Source organism: Xyrauchen texanus, chromosome 4, assembly GCF_025860055.1.
Source record: "Xyrauchen texanus isolate HMW12.3.18 chromosome 4, RBS_HiC_50CHRs, whole genome shotgun sequence".
NCBI lineage: Eukaryota > Metazoa > Chordata > Actinopteri > Cypriniformes > Catostomidae > Xyrauchen > Xyrauchen texanus.
The window spans coordinates 26,542,421-26,563,558 of NC_068279.1; the positions used below are offsets into that span (position 1 = coordinate 26,542,421).

The 21,138-nt window shown below is 37.5% G+C and overlaps 1 protein-coding gene across 1 annotated transcript; it reads left to right on the forward strand.

The window, feature by feature from the left end:
• Positions 1-13,023: 13,023 nt before the first annotated feature.
• LOC127641007 (homeobox protein otx5-like) lies at positions 13,024-17,709 on the forward strand. The gene is made up of 3 exons (XM_052123742.1): positions 13,024-13,500; positions 14,418-14,569; positions 15,879-17,709. The coding sequence occupies exons 1-3, from the start codon at positions 13,404-13,406 to the stop codon at positions 16,473-16,475; spliced, it is 846 nt and encodes a 281-aa protein (XP_051979702.1). The 5' UTR covers positions 13,024-13,403; the 3' UTR covers positions 16,476-17,709.
• The last annotated feature ends 3,429 nt before the right edge of the window (positions 17,710-21,138 follow it).

A 21,138-nucleotide genomic window follows, 5' to 3' on the forward strand; every position in this document is an offset into this window, starting at 1 on the left:
CTCCAATGCCCCACCCAGAGAGCCTTCCAAGAATGCCACATTTTTGCCCCATTTTCCACCAAAGTCTTTTAGTTGACCCTTCTTTGAAAGCCACCACCTCCTCATCTCTGAGTACCACTCATGAAATGGGGGTGCTCCAGCCAACTTCCATCCCCTTAAAACCACTTGTCTGGTGATCATAACACTGGTTCGGACCCAATTTTTTACGTGTTATTCACTATACTGATGAGAGCCCCATCGCCTAAAATGCAGAGCCTTGTGCACAATAATATTTGAGTGCCCAATAAGTCACACATAAAACTCTAAATCTTCAACCAAAATTCTTGGATCTTAACACACCCAAAAAACATGGGTTGTGTCTCCATCTTCTGAGTGGCATCGCCAGATCGCCAGGTGGGTGTGTTTTTAAGGCCAAGCCTAGACAATCTAGAAGGGGTCCAATAGAATCCATGTAAAATCTTGAATTGCATAAGGCACACCCTTGCATCTCTAGATGCAGACTTGACATTTTTTAGAATCCTAGCCCACACTCCCTCCTCCAATACCAAGTTTAAATCTTTCTCCCATAATCTCATGACAGAAGTTAAATCTCTCAGACTCTGAATTTGCAGAGAGTAATACACTGATGCCTCATTACCTTTTCCAAAAGCAGTAATCACCACTCCCAGAGTATCTGCCACTTTAGGGGAGTCTATGCTGCTCCCAAAAATAGTACAGAGCAGGTGGTGCAGCTGTAATTCCCAAAATGTTTAACCAAATTTTCAAATTGCATCTCAACACTCCACTCTCATATAGGTCACCGAGTGTATTAACCTCCCATGCAATCCACTCTGACCAGCAGAAAGGGGACTTATAAATACATAATTTTGGCACTTTTGTCCATACCGAGTGCAAATGCGAGATAACAGGGTGTAACTTAACTTCTCCGGTTAGTTTGATAGAAAGGCTTTGCAATGGTGAAATAGGGGCAAGAACGTCCTGTTCAATACAAAACCAGGGAAGTGCTCTCTCAGGTGGAAGCGACCAGTGAGCCAATTATCTGAGACCGAATGCATAAAAATAAAACAACCTCTTTGGTAGTCTTAGCCCACCTTTGTCAATTGGCCTATGCAACTTACTGACATGTAATCTGGGACGTTTACCACTCCAAATGAAAGACTTCACTATGCTTTCAAATTGGTTGAAATACGAGCGGGGGACATCTACAGGGAGAGACTGTAGCAGGTTGCTGAATTTTGATAACATTAACTTTCCCAATCATAGATAAATGAAATGAAGCCTGTCTGCCCACATCTCTTGAAAACGTTTTTAATAAATTGTCAAAATTAACTCAAACTAAATCACCCAAATTTGCTGGGAATAAAATACCCAAATACTTAATGCTCTGTTTGACCCACTGGAAGTTGCCCGGCTGAAAAGCTGTTACCGGGCAATGCGCGGTCAGAGACAAAGCTTCAGACCAGACCAATCGACTCTGTATCCCGAGAAATTAGACAAATAATAAAATATAATATGCGTAAAGCAAAATCTTATGCGCCACACCTCCCACCATCACCCCTGTAAAATCATCCACTTTTCTTGACGCAGCTGCTAATGGTTGCAAGGCAAGACAGGGCAATAATTGGGAAATTATTGTCCCTATCCAGAGTAAATGAATCTGAAATTAATCCATTAGTTTATACCGCCACTACCGTGTGTCTATAAAGTAACTTAATCCAACCAATAAATGTAATCCTGAACATAACATCAAACTCTTAAAAAAATAATCCCATTCTATCATATCAGATTTGATAGAACAGAGGGCTGCCAACCCTCACGTATTGAGCGTGAGACTCACACAATTGACACTGTTCTCATTCTCTCACACCACATTTACCTTTTCTCATGCAGTGATAATGTCACAGAGCAAAGAGGACACTGACAGCAGACAAGACAGATTTTTTTATAAAAAGTTGGCAGCCCTGGGGAATGTAACTGTAAATGTGTAGTGACAATTTAGTTTCCAGTAGGTGGTGCTAGTGTGGAGATGATAACACACATCCACCTCAGTTGGTAGCCTCTGCTCTAACAGTTCAAATGTGTGCTATTACATCAGTTAATGTAAAGATCTTTTGCTTCGAATAGGACAATTGTTAGTGTTTAAAGTTTTTATATAATGCCAAAGGATGTTTCATTCTCTCCTTTCTCTGTGGTACACATATAGCCATTCACATGCTAAAGCTGCCCACAGGTTCACCATTACAGGAAAAGAGAAAGGCTATTATATGCAGATAATGATTTATGAAAAGAAACTGACACTCTCACTCACACATTTTCTCACATACACACACCTTTTCTCAGGTAGATCCTGAGAGCCAAATCCATTAGATTTAACCTTCAGCCTGTACACCACTGAACCACTGATGATGGGCACTGGGGCAAACCAACCAAACAGACACATCTCACTTCCACAGGGTGCTGCTACACACACAAGCAAATCATACAGCATCAATAAATGTGTTTGTATTGACATGCACTGAGCAATCACTGAAACACATACATACCGCTGTCTGATAGTGGGGTGGTTTTGAGGTCCAATTGTTCAGTGGTTTGAGGCGAGTGGGGTGTGTGAACTCCTGGAATCTGGAGTCGAACCTGTCAACAACCACTCCAGCATGGCTTTCCCTGAAGACTCCTACAGACATACACACTGAGCAATGTGTGTATGAGTGCACTCATTAGAAATAAAGTATGTACAGAAGTGGATTTTACCTTAGAAACACACAGCAGGTCTGATCTGATGTAATACGGAAATCCCATGAATTTCTGTGAACCATTACACACAAAACTAGTTTATATCAAGATTCAAGTCTCACATTTTTCTGTGCATCCAAAGGCTGGTCGGTTAAAGTTTCCATTATGGCTTGTACACCGGGGTCCAGATCCTATGACTCTATGGCCCACTATGCCATGATACTGGAACCCACAGACTGGTTGGTTCTCTTTCAGTCAACTGCCAGGAAACTTTGTTCAGTAAACTTCTACTCGCTGATGTAAACAGTTTGTGCTAAATCATAACCTCTGATTAGTCAAAGTCACAGTCACTGTCTCTATATGATATATCCTTGAAACCTCTCATCAAGGCCAAGGGACATACAGTGGCACAGGTTTTGTGTTTACTTCCTCTGGCCCGCCAAGAAGATTCACATACATGTGCAAAAAAATCTTCAATCTTTTCTGGAGTCAGAGGCAACTGTTTCGACAGGATGACCACCACCCAAACAAACTTGGTTCAAAAGTGCTAAAGGACAATATCTACTTCTCCCTCAATCATCGTTCTGCAGTGTGTGCCAGTCCACTCAATCTGAATGGCACACACACACCTGGACACAGTATGAATGACCACAGGACTTCACTTCAGTACCTGAATGGACGTGCGGTTGACAAATCACACAAGGACAATGATAACACCACTCAGCCACAACAATTTCTACTCACGGACACAATCTCAGCTGAGCCCTGCCCACAAAGTTCACCACAGACAGACTGTGACATATTAGAACTGCTCCAAGATTCAGCATCCAAGGATGACTTTCTGGAAAACACCCAGGAAACCAGGACAGCATATTACAGCCCCTCTCACCAGACAAGTTATCCCTCTCTCCAGCATCTCCAAATCTGTGCTTCTCAGAGAAAATGGAAGAACTGGTGTATGCTGGAACCAAACTATCCCACTCTTTTGCTGCAAGCCCCCAGATATCAAGCAAAAAACGGCAGGCCCCTCAACCACCTGCGGGCCCAGCTCGCCCTCCCCCTCCTCCTGAGAGAGCTCTTCGACCTCTGCCACAACGCCAGGGCTCACACCCTCCTCCATCTGCTCGAGGTGAACCAAAAACAACTGATACCAGCTCTCAGTGATATGTGTCGGGTCCCAGCTATGATAACAGTAACTTTCTCAAATGTTTACAAAACAAGCGGGAACCCAGTGTGCTTGTATCTTTCTCTATTGCTGTTCGATTACATGATAGAAAGTCTAAGGCCTTCAAAAGCCGTACAGCAAACCCATCTAATCTGGTGCCTATTACACGCCAAACTAAGATTGGTATGGGGACAAAAACTGTCAAGTTAGCACTTTTAAACATCTGCTCACTTAAAAATAAATCACTTCTAGTCAACGACTTAATAAGCACATACAACCTGGATTTTATGTTTCTAAATGAAACTTGGCTAGAAGACAGCTGTAGTGCAACATTCCTTAATGAAACATCCCCTCCTAACTTTACTTTTTTGAGTGCCTGCAGAGAAGGTAGATGAGGTGGGGGTTTAGCTGCTCTCTTTAAAGATGTCTATCAATGTAAGCAAATATAATTTGGGAATTACCCGTCTTTCGAATATCTGGGTAATGTGTTAAAAGGTGCTCCACGCATTTTACTTATCATTATTTACAGGCCTCCAAAATACTCTCCAGCCTTCGCTGAGGACTTTACAGAACTGTTATCAACAATTACCTCAGAGTTTGACTGTTTTGCCATTGCTGGAGACTTTAACATTCACATAGATAATGCAGAAACCAATATGACAAAAGAAATCAAAACTGTTTTAAAAACTTTTGATCTGACTCAGCATGTATATGGGCCCACACACAATCATGGACACACTCTAGATTTAATTATCAGTAAGGGTCTAAACATTTCATCGATTGTTATTAAGGATGTAGCACTGTCTGATCATTTCTGTATTTTCTTTGATATATTGATCTCTCCTGCCACTGAAGCTAGATCTGTGTCTGTCAAGAAGAGATGCTTAAAGGAGAACACTAGTGTACTATTTATGAAGGCTATATCTTTAACACCAAGTATATCTGCTGACTCTGTTGATTTTCTCCTTGATTCTTTTAACTCAAAAGTTAAAAGTGTAATTGATGATATTGCTCCTGTGAAAGTCAGGAAGAAGAGTGGCAGACAAAAAGCACCTTGGAGAAACTCAACAGCAGTGCAAAATATGAAAAGACAATGCAGAAAAGCAGAGCGCATGTGGTGGAAGACAAAACTTGTAGTCCATTATAACATCTACAAAGACAGCATCCATGCTTTTAATATGGAACTAGGCAAAGCTAGACAGACTTTCTTCTCGAATATTATAAACAGCAACTTAAAGGACACACGCACTCTTTTTGCGACTGTAGAGAGACTGACAAACCCCCCAAGCCAGATTCCCAGTGAAATGCTCTCAGACAGCAAGTGCAGTGAGTTTGCTTATTTCTTCTCTGAAAAAATCAATAATATCAGAAAGGTGATCAGCACATCCTTGAGTTGTGCTGGGTTCAGACAAATCAAACCACAACCTGAGAAAGTAACTATGTCTGATTTCAAAGAAATTGATGGGAAAATTTTGGAAGAAACCGTACAGCACCTTAAAACATCAACCTGCGCCCTTGATGCACTTCCCACATCTTTTTTCAAAAGTGTGTTCAACTGTTTAGAAGCAGATCTCCTAGAAGTGATAAATGCTTCACTTCTCTCTGGGAGTTTTCCAAACTCCCTGAAAACTGCAGTTGTCAAGCCTTGAAAAAGAGCAATCTGGATAAGACCATATTAAGCAACTATAGACCGATCTCAAATCTTCCTTTCATAGGCAAGATCATTGAAAAAGTTGTCTTCAATCAGCTGAACAAATTCTTGAACTCAAATGGATACTTTGACAATTTTCAATCTGGTTTCCGATCGCATCACAGCACAGAGACAGCGCTCATAAAGATAATAAACAATATTCGCTTAAATACTGATACAGGCAAATTATCAGTACTGGTACTACTCGACCTCAGTGCTGCATTTGACACTGTCGATCACAATAAAAATTAAAAAAAAGTGGTGAGGGAGCCTTTTGCCCCACACCTGGGTTAAAAGGCCCCCAGGGTGTTTAAAGTGATATCATGTAGATCCTGGGGCAATAGTTATAGTACAAAATTTGTCAACAAATGCAAATAATTATGAGATGCCAAGAAGCTTTTTTGAGAAACAAATCAAGATCTTACTCAAAATAACTTCAGAAAAAGTCAACCATTTCTAGTTAAATTCAAACAGCATTTTATTACATCTTAAGTATTCTAGAAACAAACTAATCTCTATTATGATTGGATGTGTCAATGAGAGACCACTTTGAAAAATGTTCATAACAAATCTGCAACAGGGGTGCTTTTTACCCTAAATTCTCTCCTTACATTTATTGGACAGTTATTGAAAAATGTGTGAGTTATATATCATAAACAAAACTGAAAATTATTCATAAGTATTTTGTCTCAAAATAAATGTGAACAAACTTTCCAGTGTATAGTGACAAACAAGTGTTTAGGAAATTCCTGTGGTATTTTTTGTTGCTATTTACTTTGGGAGAAAATAAAATCAATGGAGCCTTTTACCCCGCTGAGCGTTTAGCCCCGTTGTACCCTATGGTTTATTAGGAACATCCGAGTTTTTCAAAGCTGTCCAAAAAGTAAAGAAGAAGAAGAAAAAAAGTTTAGTAATAATTAATCCAGTTAGAAAGCAGACAATAACATGTTTTCTCATGTCAATTCTACTAAACGCTTATATTTAATGATTAAATGTATTTACACTAAAACACTACTGTCAGTTATAATAGAAGTCATTTTAGCTGGGAAGACAATGAGAGCTGTCCATTGTGCTGAATTTGTGAAGGTTCACTACGAAATTCACAGCACATTATCACTCTGCTACTCTTTGAAAGGGTGCCCAACAGATTTTGGGGTGGAGGTTTCATAATAGAGATGTTGTTGCTGAGAAATTACTACCGCTCACACATTTTAATCTTGACCGCACAAACTACAGCTTTTAAATGCACTGAACAACAGTGAATGTGGTGAAACAGGGCTGTGTAAACGGAGGGCACCCTCTATTGGAATTAAGGAACAAAACAAGAACACGACTTCCCTAAATAACTTTGAATTTGATTGGTTTAGTCAATACCTAATGATAGTAAAATTTTATTTTCTTTAAACAAACAAACAAACAAACACGTATTTAACGTTTACATATTGCTTTTATTTCCCCTATTAAAGGTGCAGTATTTTATCCTCATTAGAAATTAATTGTTATTTTGAAATATACATACATACATATATATATATATATATATATATATATATATATATATATATATATATATATATATATATACATACATATATATATATATATATATATATATATATATATATATATATATATATATATATATATATATATATATATATATATATATATATTAAATCATTACCACTCACATGAGATGAAGACGCCAGTCATATCAGTAACCTTATAAAAGCTGTTTAAATCTACATGGAGAGGGTCCCCTTGCAATGCTATGATCACATGACCAGCCGAATTCTAATCAGAGTAAGCACACTCCTATTGAACATTTTCACTCATGGAATAAATTAATTAGGCTGACTGTGAATAGTGAATTTTTACAATGGCATTGGAAACTGAAAACTTTTCAGTTTGAATGATGCTGCATCCTTGCCCCTAGGTGCCAGTGTAAGTTAAAGACGACGTGCGTGAAAAATGACTTGACGCAACATTAAATGCTCTCTGTTATGATAATGCCATTTTCCTCAATAACACTTGCTACAGAACAAGCAAAAGCAAGTATTACAATCATGGTTATGCCAGGCTGTGATGTAAATTTAAAGCTTTTGGCCATTAAAAAAAGAGAAAAAAAAGGACAAGCCCAGAGTATGTCCTGCCCCAAGTTTTTGTTTTAATAGAAAATACGTCATACCATTTCATGGGGTTCATCTGGTAACATTATATTTTTGCAACTTTGTGTAACAGAACAGTTTGGGATAGTTACCCAGTGTGTGTAGACACAGAGAAAGGCACAATGTGGAAGAAGAATCACCAGTAGGAGGTACGATTAAAGGGATATTTCACCCAAACATATTTGTTTTCTCATGAATTACCCTCCTGGCATCCCAGATGTTTATGACTTTCTTTCTTCTGCAAAACATACATGAAGATTTTTAGAAGAATATCTCAGCTCTGTAGGTCCAATCAATGCAAGTGAATGTGTGCCAAAATTTGATCCAAAAACCACTAAATGGGAGCATAAATGTAATCCATACAACTCCAGTGGTTAAATCCATGTGTTCAGACACAATATGATGTGCATGAGAAACAGATAAATTCTAACAGATCAAATTCATTTTTTAACATAAGTTCTTCTCCTTGCCCAGTAGGAGGTGATATGCCCAAAGAATGTGAATCACCAAAAGTGAAAGTAAAAGGAAAAAGGACTTAATTATTGTTTTCTTTATCTGTTTCTCACCCACTCCAATCATATTGCTTCAGAAGATATGGATTTAAGCACCTGTTGCCCTTATGTGGATTTGGGGGTTTTAAAATTTGGCACCCATTCAATTGCATTGTATTGACCTACAGAGATGAGATTTTCTTCTAAAAATCTTCGTTTGTGTTCTGCAGGTGTAAGAAAGTCATACACATGTGGAATGGCATGAGGGTGAGTAAATAGAATGTTCCTTGGGTGAATTTGACTACACCTTCACAGTCCTGGCTTCACCCTAATATGAGAGATGATGCACATGTACACAATAATTAGCCAGCTACAAGAATTGCCAGTGAGTTAAAACACATATATTTTTTATTCATGCATGATTTGTGTAACCTTGTCATACATATACTGTACATGACGATATAAATTATGTAAAGATAGCCTTTTAATAGAGATATTAATTTAATTAGAATGAGATAATAATTCACAAAAATATATTCTTTCAACAATTAACAACCACTACAATGAATTCGATTGGAATTATAATTGGGTGAAATCTTGGACTTTGTATAATGAGGAACACCAACGCTCTGAAAACAGTAAATTGTGAAAGTTGAAATTACCAAAAAATGTCCCAGAGAACCCTAATTTACCTACTTACAAACTCCAGTACCTACTATAAAACTCCTTGCCATAGGCTTGCCAGAAGAAACAGGCAAACATCAGTGACCTGTACCTGCTTTAACTAGTTGTTTCCATGTACTTGAAATTTTAGATTGATTTGTACATTGCAATAACTTGATGAATAAATTATTATAGAAATATGGAGCTTTCACATCTTTTATTTTGAGTAGGCCTATATGTGCTTAAATTGTGTACATTTTGGAAATGTAAACTTTTGTTTGTCATATCATTTAAGTATATTTGAACTACTCTCAATTGAATAGAGAGAGAATCTAAGTTAGAGGGCCGGATAAATTGTCAATTGGTTTTTGGGGCCCTTTCAGGCATACAGCCTTAAAACTCTTTAAAACTCTTTTAATCTGTGACCATAAGTCTGTCCTCACTGAGACATATTGTCTTTATCATCATAGAAATTGAACACAACCCCATAGAAACACATTTACACTCTTAAATTGTCCACCAGTTGTTTTAAATAGCTGGATGATAAATTGATTACAGTGACTGGTTATAGTAGTCTGAGGAAGAGAATTTACACATTTACCACATATGCTGTTTGTGACAACATTCGTGTCTGATTGTGTACGGTCTTTGGACTAATATATGTATGCTTCACTCACATTGTTCAGAGAGTATGTGTGTGTCCGATGTGTGTGTGTTTCTTTGGGGATTAGAATTGTGTGAGTGATTGTTGCTGACAGCGGTCTGTGTATTACTGGCTGGCCTGCAGATTAAGCCGCTCCTTTTTAGACTGCCTAATCTGGATTAACTGATGCAGTGTGCCTGCAATGATGTGGCCCACTACCCTTCTCCCTCTCTCTCTCTCTCTCTCTCTCTCTCTCTCTCGCTCTCTCTCTCTCTCTCTCTCTCTCTCCTTCTCTTTTTCTTTCTCTATCTGTTACCTGAGTCACCCTCCTTTACCCCAACCCATCTTAAAATTTTTCCATCCTCTATATCTCTATTGACATAGCAACATTTAGTTTCTTGCATCTATGTTAACTATCCACTCATATCCAATGCTTGTTGCAATGCCACTATGTTGGCTGTGCATTTCTGTGCTGATGTGTTTTGGAGTGTTTGTGTGTGTGTGTGTGTGTGTGTGTGTGTGTGTGTATGTGTGTGTGTGTGTGTGTGTTCCTGCAGATTAAAGTTTAGTCCACTTCCATAATTGCTCTTGTGCCTGCGTAATTGGTTGTTGCCAGATGGGCGGACCGGTCCCCCCACCCCCACTGCATCATCCTCTACAAAAACTCCCCCTTTTCTGCAAACACACCAGCTCAGACCCTAAAACATATACACACAAACATCCCACATGGACACAAACAACAACAACAAAATATAATTCTCTTTTATTTTATTTTAAAATTAAACAACAACTTCTGAAAGGCTTGTACTTTGGTTTAATAATCGATGAGCACAGTGTAAAATAATTACAAGAAAAAAGGTCAGAATACCTGATCATTAGTTTGTCACATCTTAAATAGTTATTTTGGGACAATATTATTGATCTTCTGCCAATAATTCCTTGTTCAAATGTAGAAACTAGTTGGTGGGTACTAAATAATAAATGAAAAATAAAATGATGAATGAAATACTGCTTTAAAACCCTTTGAAAATAGTGTAAAGCTAATTTGGCTGCTTTGATGGCTATTTAAACGTTTTACTAATACATGTTTCACTTTCTCCAATTTCAATATTAACATTTCATGCTTTGTTGTAAAGCTCCTTTCCAATTTACTCCATTCCATAAAAAATGTTTTACATTACCCTTTATTGCTGTACAGTAAACCTAAACAGGTTTGAAAATTGAATTATATGAACAAACAAATATAGCAAAATAATTCGGGTTTCGAACAAGAAAGGATACATTTGAATTTCTTCCTTCTATTAAGATTTGACCCCCTCCACTGAACCACATCTTTCCATTATATTTTACTCTTTAAAATTAACATTATTTGTTGTGTGGTAAACATGCAGTTAAATAGAATCCCAAACAACATATATAGCTATCTTGCTGTTGATGCTCTTCACCTGCCTCAAGCTTCCAATGAGTTTGCCAGCATAAATGAACAAATTCAGTGAAAAATAAAAGTTTTAACCGAAGCCTCTCATGCTGGCATGTTGGTCAATATATATAACTGTCTTTGGGCAAGACAAATAAATTCTGTATTATTTTTAAATATATTAGTAAAATAAATAAATGTAATATTTCAGCCATGTACAGAAAGCCTATATTTTGGGGAATCTGAAGCATTTTTGCCACCCATTATCCCATGGGGTTGGCTGTGGAGTAGACTACTTAGGATGACAGTCACCTCAGTCACAGCCAAATAACCCTGTCTGCACTGTCTCTGATTTAAGCCAACCTATCACATTCAGTTCATCTTGAATACCATTTGACACTTTTCTCTCTCCTCACTCATTCTTTCTCACACTCTCTTTTTCTATGTCACTAACATAACATAACAACATATACACTTAAACACAACACATTTCACACTTTCAAATGAAACATGTTATGGTCTCTTTCTAATTTAGAATACATTAACAGCTCTACTACAGAAAGGATGAGTGAGAGGGTTGAGATCTTGCTTCAGAACTGGTCAGCTATCCATCTATATAGATGTTCTTCTTCTGCTTTCTTCAGGGCTTTCAACCTTGGTCAAGATAATATTCCTTTCGCTGTCTGTCCTTTATCCACACATGTCTCTTTATTTAGTTGTTCTTCTGTCTGTTCTGGTTTAATTTTTTTATATTCCTTTTAGGGTTCTTGTACACATTCTTTCCATCAAACTCTGCTCTTGTGGTCTGATGACAAATCTATCATTCCTCTCTTTATCCAGGGTTAAGAGACTTTTCACATAAAGCATATTAAGATCATTCAGAGTGTGTGTCTGTGTGTGCGTTTAAATCTAGTTCAAAAATTATGTACAAACCATCATGATGTGAAACATCACATCAAAACGTGTCAGACCATACATTTACTGACAATGATGCTGTTTTGTGTTCAGACAAAGATAGTGGGATAAAAATACATTTTAAATTGTTCTTTTATATATAATCTTATAAAGATTAAATATAATCTTTAAATAATTTAGGCTATTTATCGCAATCAGTAAACAGGCATAAAACGATTTGGCAATCCCACTAAATAAAATGCTGCTATTATGCAAAACTTTTAAAAGACGAAATGCACACAACTTTTTTTTTTTTTTTTTTTTTAATTTAACGTTTTAGATATGGGATCCCTTTTAGAAGAAACAGATTTATTCGATCAAAATAAACCAATTAATAATCCCAGAATCGAATAAATCAATTCCAGATTGTTGATGTTGACTTTTATTTGTGAGTAAAACAATAATCTGTCAAATAAACAGAAAAAAAAAAAAAAGAAAAAAAAAAAAGAAGATTCAAATTACGGTTGCATACAAAATATTATATGATAAAAAGATTTATGTGGAACAACTATAGCTGGTACACAATTCGTTAGGAAAAGTAGCCTAATATAATTATGGTTGTATCCAAATGAAAATTCCCTGCGGAATGGTTGCTAAAATGTGGAAAAAAAAGTTTTCAGAAACAAAAATGCACGAAAATTCTAAAATTGCATTGATTAACTCTTCTATATAGTAGCCTTGTATGCCTGTAGATCCGCGATATTTCGACATCTCAACAGTTTCGATTCGTTATTTGTGTTCGATGTATTATTGTGTGTCAGCCTATGTTTTCTATTATAAAATGTGACATTTCAGTTGTATTTGTATTGTAACAAAATATTCGAAAATCGAATTTTATGTCTCGTAGTCATAACCAGACCAAATAACCTCCAACAGCCATAACCTTTTGATTTAATATTTTTGGTTAGATTTCTTTATTTCTCTGTTGTCACACCACGTGTTAAGATACACGTCAAAAGTGGTGTGTGTGTGTGTGTGTGTGTGTGTGTGTGTGTGTGTGTGTGAGAGAGAGAGAGAGAGAGAGAGAGAGAGAGAGAGAGAGAGAGAGAGAGATTTTCTTTGATTAGCTGCTCAATCTGTTAGTGCTCATAGTGTCCGGCTCCTGTCCGGTCTCATCTACGGACACTCGCCAAACCAGTGCCAAAAGCACAGGGTCTAAAGACATATGTGTACAGCCTAAAATTTACTTTTACCTATACCTCACATTTAAAAGAGAACGACCTTTTCAAACTTGGACAAGAGTGAAAACTTATTGAAGACACTGAAAAGCGGGCAAACATCTACAGGTGTCTGAGCTTGAGGAGGCACGAGACTGACGGAGGACCGCACGCGCCAGGCGCGAGCAAAAAGAAGCGGCCCTCAGGACCCCCGGCCCGTAAAAGCGTCACAGTGAAAAAAAAGAGCGTGAGAGAGAGGGGATAGAGAGAGGGAGGGAGAGAGAGCAATAGATAGTGTGCGAGAGACGCGGCCGTCCCAAGAATGATGTCCTACATAAAGCAGCCCCATTATGCTGTGAACGGGTTAACACTGTCCGCCTCAGGAATGGACCTGCTCCACACCGCCGTCGGCTACCCAGGTCAGTTCAATTCTGATTAATAATTGATGCTAATTCTGCCCAAGGCATTTTATTAATTTTGTTGCTCGTTAAACTTAGGGAGCAAAAAACATTTAAGATAGAGGAAAAGACGGGGGGAAGTAAAACTACAAGCTAGCCTCATTTACCTTTTTTATTACATCAGGCTACTGATGTAATACAGTTTTTCTCCTAAATTTTAAGCAATGTATAGTGAGTTGATATCCACATTTAATGGATTGCTGCCCAAGTACAAACAAAATTCATAAATAAACGAGACATGTTAAATATATAGACTAGTCTTGTTTATTTGAAATGAACCTTATATCGCTTTTTTCTCTTGGCAATTTACCAGTTGAATATTTGTATTACGTAGACTATTGTTAACTATCAATGCTATCATTCCAATCTGACCAGATAAAAGAAAAACATTTGATGAAAATGTCACTGATCTCAGTAAGCATAAAGATCTATCTATCTATCTATCTATCTATCTATCTATGTATCTATCTATCTATCTATCTATCTATCTATCTATCTATCTATCTATCTATCTATCTATCTATCTATCTATCTATCTATCTATCTATCTATCTATCTATCTATCTATCTATCTATCTATCTATCTATCTATCTATCTTCATAGTCAGTATATATTCAGTAATTGTTGAAGTAATTTTAACAATGAGAGCTGTCCATTGTGCTGAATTCAACTGGTCAGACATTCTTTCTATATCTCTGTCACTTCTAACATCAACATTATAATGGACTGTTTCAAGCTCACATTAAATGAATAAAATACAATTATTCAAACAAATGTCTTTATCTGTTACAGCATATAACGATGCATTCCTTCCTTTAACTGGAAAAACTGAAGTTGTTTCTAATCAGCTGTGTGGTGTTCATGTTTTTATGTATAGCCACTCCGAGGAAGCAGCGTCGAGAGCGCACTACCTTCACACGCACACAACTGGACATTCTGGAAGCTCTGTTTACCAAAACCCGCTACCCAGACATATTCATGAGAGAAGACGTGGCTCTGAAAATCAACCTCCCAGAGTCCAGAGTTCAGGTGAGCCTATGTGACACAGGTGAGATCTGAGCACAACTGGCCTCTGATGCAGTAGTAGCATATGAGGAGCTAACAGTACGCTAAAATGCATTTATCCCAGAATCCAGCTTACTTGCAATGATGCAAGGTAAACCATGAATCTTGCAACTAAATATGCAAAGTGTTGGATTGAGGTTGAACCATTTCATAAATGTCATATTGTATAAATAATTGAAAATGATCTACTTGAAAATTAGACAAATGTATCACTTTGGCTAATTATTTTAAACAGTCTTTTTAAACTGTTTTTTCACCATGGCAGTCAACCCTGGAAATGTTTGTATTATACAAATACAATTTTTGTTCTGCTTTGTTGTTGATACTGGCTGCTTATTGTACCATACAAGAATTTCAGTTTTGTCTAGTTGAATACTATTGTGTATCACTGAACTTTTTAGATACAGATTTCAACAGTATAGGTAAAAGTTTACAGGGAAAAGTCAATACTGGACAATACTGAAGTACACAGGAAAGGGATATGCACATTTGAATGTATACAGTACATTTATTTTTGTTGCAATGTGTTACATGTAAACAGAAAATTCACATTTGCATGTCCATTTTTACACATTTCTTACATGTAAAGTCATATACAGTGAACAGAAAATTGCCGCAAAATGACATCCATGCAAAAAACAAACAAAAACACAGCAATGAAAAAACCTGCGGTAGTTCTGTAAAAAAAGTTAATTGTACCTCCTCACAGTTTGTAACACTACATGTTCAAGCTTTTTGGTGCTCTTTTTCCTGCTGCTCTTTTTGGTCTCTCCAGAGATTTTGCAGACATCACAAACGTTCCATACCATAGATATTTATTGAATATACATGTATGTCTGACAGATTTTGATAAGTGAATGGATAATTTTGCATGTGATGGCTCACACCTTGAAAGAATGTTTAGAAGTTCTGAAGAGTATGACAATTTCTCTGAGAATCAACTCAACAGTTTTGATCAGCAAGTCATGTGTATTTAGTTATTGTGCAAATTGAAGACAATTGTACTTACTCTTTAGCACACATGTGCCAAAACATGTGCAATTTTCTACAAACAGAAAAAAACAGAGATTTAAACTTGTTGTTTTTAAAAAAAATTCTCATTCGAGAATTGAGCCACAAATCACAACAGCTCAGTGTGTGTGAGGTACATTGTTGGTGCACTGAATATATAATACAAGTTATTTTTAAAAGAAGAGAGAAATGGGCTGAAACATTTATTTGAATTTTTTACCCCTCTCTTATTTCTCTCGGTCTTTCCCATTCTATCCCTCAGGTGTGGTTTAAAAACCGACGTGCTAAATGCCGCCAACAGCAGCAGCAGACCAGCGGTCAGCCGAAGCCCCGTCCCCCCAAAAAGAAGTCCTCCCCAGCACCTGAACTGACCTCTGACACTGTTGCCAGCTCCTCTGTGGCAGCTGTCCCTGCCCCAGCCATGCCCTCTAGTGTCAGCAACGGCACCGCACCAGTTTCGGTGTGGAGTCCCACCTCTCTATCCCCCCTTTCTGATCCATTGTGTGGCTCTGGCACACCCTGCATGCAGCGCCCAGCCCACTATCCCATGAGTTACGGTCAGCCCTCTGCTTACAGCCAGGGTTACAGCTCCTCTCCTTACTTCAGTGGCCTGGATTGCAGCCCGTACCTCTCTCCCATGACCACTCAGCTGTCAGCCAGTGGGGGTGCTCTGTCTCCCCTCACTGTACCCTCCATGGGTGGCTCGCTCAGCCAGTCACCCTCCCTCACCTCCCAAGGATATGGCTCCACCTCACTGGGTTTCAGTTCCGTAGACTGCCTGGACTACAAGGACCAGCAGGCCTGGAAACTCAACTTCAGCACTGTTGACTGCCTCGACCATAAATTCCAGGTGCTGTAGAAGAGAGAATGAGGAAGTGAAGAACAAGAGCAAGAGGAAAGGAGAAATTGGAGAACAGTGTGGAGAGAAAGAAGAATAAATGAAATAGAGCTATTGCTTGACATGCTAAAGACATTTTGATAATGAGCAGGACTGAATCAGAAGGGTTTTTAGAGAAGTAAAGGGATGCCTATTCTGGAACAGGTGAAGGCTGTTCCTCTATAATGCAGATCTGCTCTGTGATTGTTTGAGGATGAAGGGACCCCTCGAGTCTACTGCTCAGTCATCATTATTAGTCATTAACACACACACACACACACACACACACACACACACACACACACACACACACACACACACACACACACACACACACACATGTTGTGTTTCCATGTTTTATGGGGACTTTCCATAGACATAATGGTTTTTATACTGTACAAACTTTATATTCTATCCCCTAAACCTAACCCTATCCCTAAACCTAACCATCACAGAAAACTTTCTGCATTTTTAGATTTTCATAAAAAATAATTTAGTATGATTTATAAGCTGTTTTCCTCATGGGGACTGACAAAATGTCCCCACAAGGTCAAAAATTTCGGGTTTTACTATCCTTATGGGGACATTTGGTCCCCACAAAGTGATAAATACACGCTCACACACACACACACACACACACACACACACACACACACACACACACACACACACACACACTCAAACATAATCTAATAGCTACTCTTTTTCACAACACATTGCAAGTACATATGCACTAACACACACACACACACACACACACACACATACACACTCTCTCAAACACAATCTAATAGCTACTCTTTTTCACAACACATTACAAGTATATATGCACTAACACACACACACAGGCATCTTTAGCTTACTACACACAAGTAATCACACAAAGAGATACAGGCATGCATGTATTTGGTGTGGAACTTCTTGGTTTTTCTGCAGTTACAAGTTGCTCTCTGTGGGACAAAGTTGTTCTTTCTTCTTATATTTTTTCATATGTTTGGTTTGGGTTGTCTGTATTCGCGAGGCATTAGGAGTTCCTGTGTTGTGCTTTTAGCTTGCTGTTATTTATGTATTGTTCAATTATGTTAACTTATAACAAATAATGTCATTTTCTGTTAGTTTGAGTTACAGTAATCATTACTAATTAAACTTCATTTACAGTAATGGCATTATGTGCTCTTGATCTATATTTTCTATTTGGGTGATTTTGTGTTGAAAAATGTTGGTGTTCTCAGCTGTCATTTTGTTGATTTGGCTGAATATATTCAGATGGGAACAAACGTTTAAAATTTTACTCTCAGTGTAACTACAGAATTAAACATGGATTTGTTTAATGATATATGTGAGAGTTGTCTAAAACGGTTTCACACTTATTATGAAAAATCATATAAGAACAATTGTCATTAATAAATACATGAAATACATGGCTGGCAACACTTATCCACATCAGAGTAAGGGACAAAATTCCCCCCAAACTAGACTTTAGTCTAAATTTATGTGAAATGCAATGCCCCTCACACAGAATGAGCATTGTAATAAATATATTTACTGGATTCCCATAAGGTAATTGGATTGTAACTCTTAAGATGTAGACTTAAAATCAGACAAACACACAGGTGGCCCATAAGGTGAAGGCATCTGGGGGTCCAGAAGGTTGTTTTGATGATGTCGTCTGGTAATCGTGTTGCTGTGATGGTGTGATGTGGCTGGCCCCACCCATGCAACCGGGTGTGTGAGGTTATTTTAGCCAATGACCCAGAGAGCACCTCAATCTCCTTACTGTTGCCAGAACACTACCATAAAGCAATTAAACAGGATTACTGAACCTCTCTCTCTCTCTCTCTCTCTCTCTCTCTCTCTCTCTCTCTCTCTCTCTCTCTCTCTCTCACCCTCTCCCTCCTCTTCATCTTCTCCTGTTGATTATATTTCCGTCTTTATCTGCTTTGACTCTGTCACTTTTTCTTTTCAGTTCTATGTGCCACTCCCCACAGTTAGAATAAGAATAAAAACCAGAATCATTATTAGGATTAGGCTACACACGTATTGTTACAGCAACATGTTCATTTACTGAAGACTTGTTAATAAAATAGTTTTAGAACAATATTACATTTGAACTAGTTTGAAATCCTTCACCCTCCATCACACAAAAACATGAAATCAAAATGTTTTGCACTACATCCAGACTTAACTGACAAGCAGACAAATTTAACTCACAACCAAAGGAACATCTAGTATTCATAGCACTTTTACTCCATCAGCAGGACAATTTTAACCAAGTGTTTTCTCATGTATAGTTTGGAATCTTATCTGAATACCTTGTATAGTTCATTATTTTTCTTTACATACTGTACATTTCTCATAACTGTCCCTGCATGTAGATAGTGGAGACAGTGGAAGTCTGTCTCTCCTCAGTACCATCTTCCATGCCCTCTGTCACTCATTCTCTTTCCATCTACCCCCTCTCCAGAGTGCTTCATAATCCCACTCTGACCTGAATAAAGCCACATGCACAGGACCAGGAGTGTGTGTGTGTGTGTGTAAATATTTATGTATAGTATGGGCTCACAGTACATACACAGTGGCCCAAAAAAAGTATTTGGACACTAATGGCAGAAAATCATTGTATTAGATACAAAATATCAAACAAAGTGTCATCTTCAAACAAATAATGCTACACCTTTTCTTAAAACTACTTTATGTTTCTATATAGGCCGTTTATTTTATTACCTCCACACAACTGGTCTTAAGATGATTTTAGTGGATGTATGAAGTTGGTTCCCCTCAAGTTCACACAGGCGTTCTAGCAGAGTAACCACAGGTGTAGCTCATCAAATACATACATCAGCTACCTATCTACCTTCCTGTCTGTCTGTCTGCCTGTCTTACTCAGTGCACTCTCTTTTCCTCTCAATGTCCACCAATTTCTCCAGATATTAATCTTTCTCTCTCTGTGACAGATTGTGTGTAATTCATGCAATAACCCTTACCATTCTAGAGCTTAGCAAACACACACACTCACACACTCACACACACACACACACACACACACACACACACACACACACACACACACACACACACACACACACACACATGTTGTGTTTCCATGTTTTATGGGGACTTTCCATAGACATAATGGTTTTTATACTGTACAAACTTTATATTCTATCCCCTAAACCTAACCCTACCCCTAAACCTAACCCTCACAGAAAACATTCTGCATTTTTACATTTTCAAAAAACATAATTTAGTATGATTTATAAGCTGTTTTCCTCATGGGGACCGACAAAATGTCCCCACAAGGTCAAACATTTCGGGTTTTACTATCCTTATGGGGACATTTGGTCCCCACAAAGTGATAAATACACGCTCACACACACACACACACACACACACACATACACACACACACACACAATCTCTCTCTCTTTCACACACACACACTTGGAAGTATGCAAATATGAATACACTCAAGAAAATTCAAAAAGTAACAAAAAATAACATTTAAAGTTTAAGTTGCAATAAAGGTTTTTTGACCATTAGACTTTATTTCTTCAGTGGACACACCAGAGTAAATATCCGATCTGCTCTTTTCCATAGAATAAAAGTGAATGGTGATAAAGACTGCCACAAAAGATTTTCAAGGAAAGATTTTCAGTGAATAACAACATGTCTGTTCCTCAAAAAATGCTACTGTATGACTTCAAAAGATTGGAATATAGCACGTAGACGTGATTTTATTATTATTATAATTTTTTATCTTTTTTGGAGCTTGAAAGCACTTTTACACATTCATTGCATAGAAGAAGCAGCTCGGACATTCTGCTAAACTTCTGTCTTCTAGAGGAAAGTCATTCAGGTTTGGAACCATATCTTAAAGGGATAGTTCTCCCAAAAATGAAAATTCTCTTATAATTTACTCTCCCTCATGCCATCCCAGATGTTTATAACTTTTGTTCTTCTGCAGAACACAAATTATGATTTTAAGAATATTTCAGCTCTGTAGCTCCTTACAATACAAGTGAAAAATTGAAAAAGCACATAAAGGCATCATAAATGTAATCCATATGCCTTCAGTGTTTTAATCCATATCTTCTGAAGTGATTTGATAGGTGTGGATGAGAAACAGATTAATATTTAAGTCCTTTTTTTTGCATGAAGAATGTGAATCACATCTGTTTTTCAAACAAACTATGTTCTGAAGTTATCGATTTAACCACTGGATTCTTATGGATTATATTAATGCAGACTTATGCGATTTTTGGAGCTTCAAAATTGTGCAACAAATTTTACAACAAACTTGCATTGCATTTACCAAAAGAGCTGAGAAATTATTCTAAAAATCCTAATTTGTTTGCAGCGGAAAGTCATACATATCTGGGATGGCATGAGGGTGAGTAAATGATGAGAGAATTTTCATTCTTGGGTGAATTATTCGTTTAAAGGTTAAGACAATGATTCAGCCCAAAAACACCTAGCGACAGGGATTATCAGAAAGAACGAAACATTAAATAGGGCTATTTGTTGAAAACATTTTACATTACAGGTGCTGCTAGAACTCATATTTTAACAACAACAAAATATATAATTTACTTGAAATACACTAGTATTTTCTTACTGATGTACCTTCGGAACTCTTAAAGGACAG

Bases quoted from the DNA above. Each gene is read 5' to 3' on its own strand.
- LOC127641007 (XM_052123742.1), top strand. From the start codon at position 13,404: ATGATGTCCTACATAAAGCAGCCCCATTATGCTGTGAACGGGTTAACA. The intron at 13,501-14,417 runs GTCAGTTCAATT...TTTTATGTATAG, and splicing joins CACCGCCGTCGGCTACCCAG to CCACTCCGAGGAAGCAGCGT. The intron at 14,570-15,878 runs GTGAGCCTATGT...TCTATCCCTCAG, and splicing joins TCCCAGAGTCCAGAGTTCAG to GTGTGGTTTAAAAACCGACG.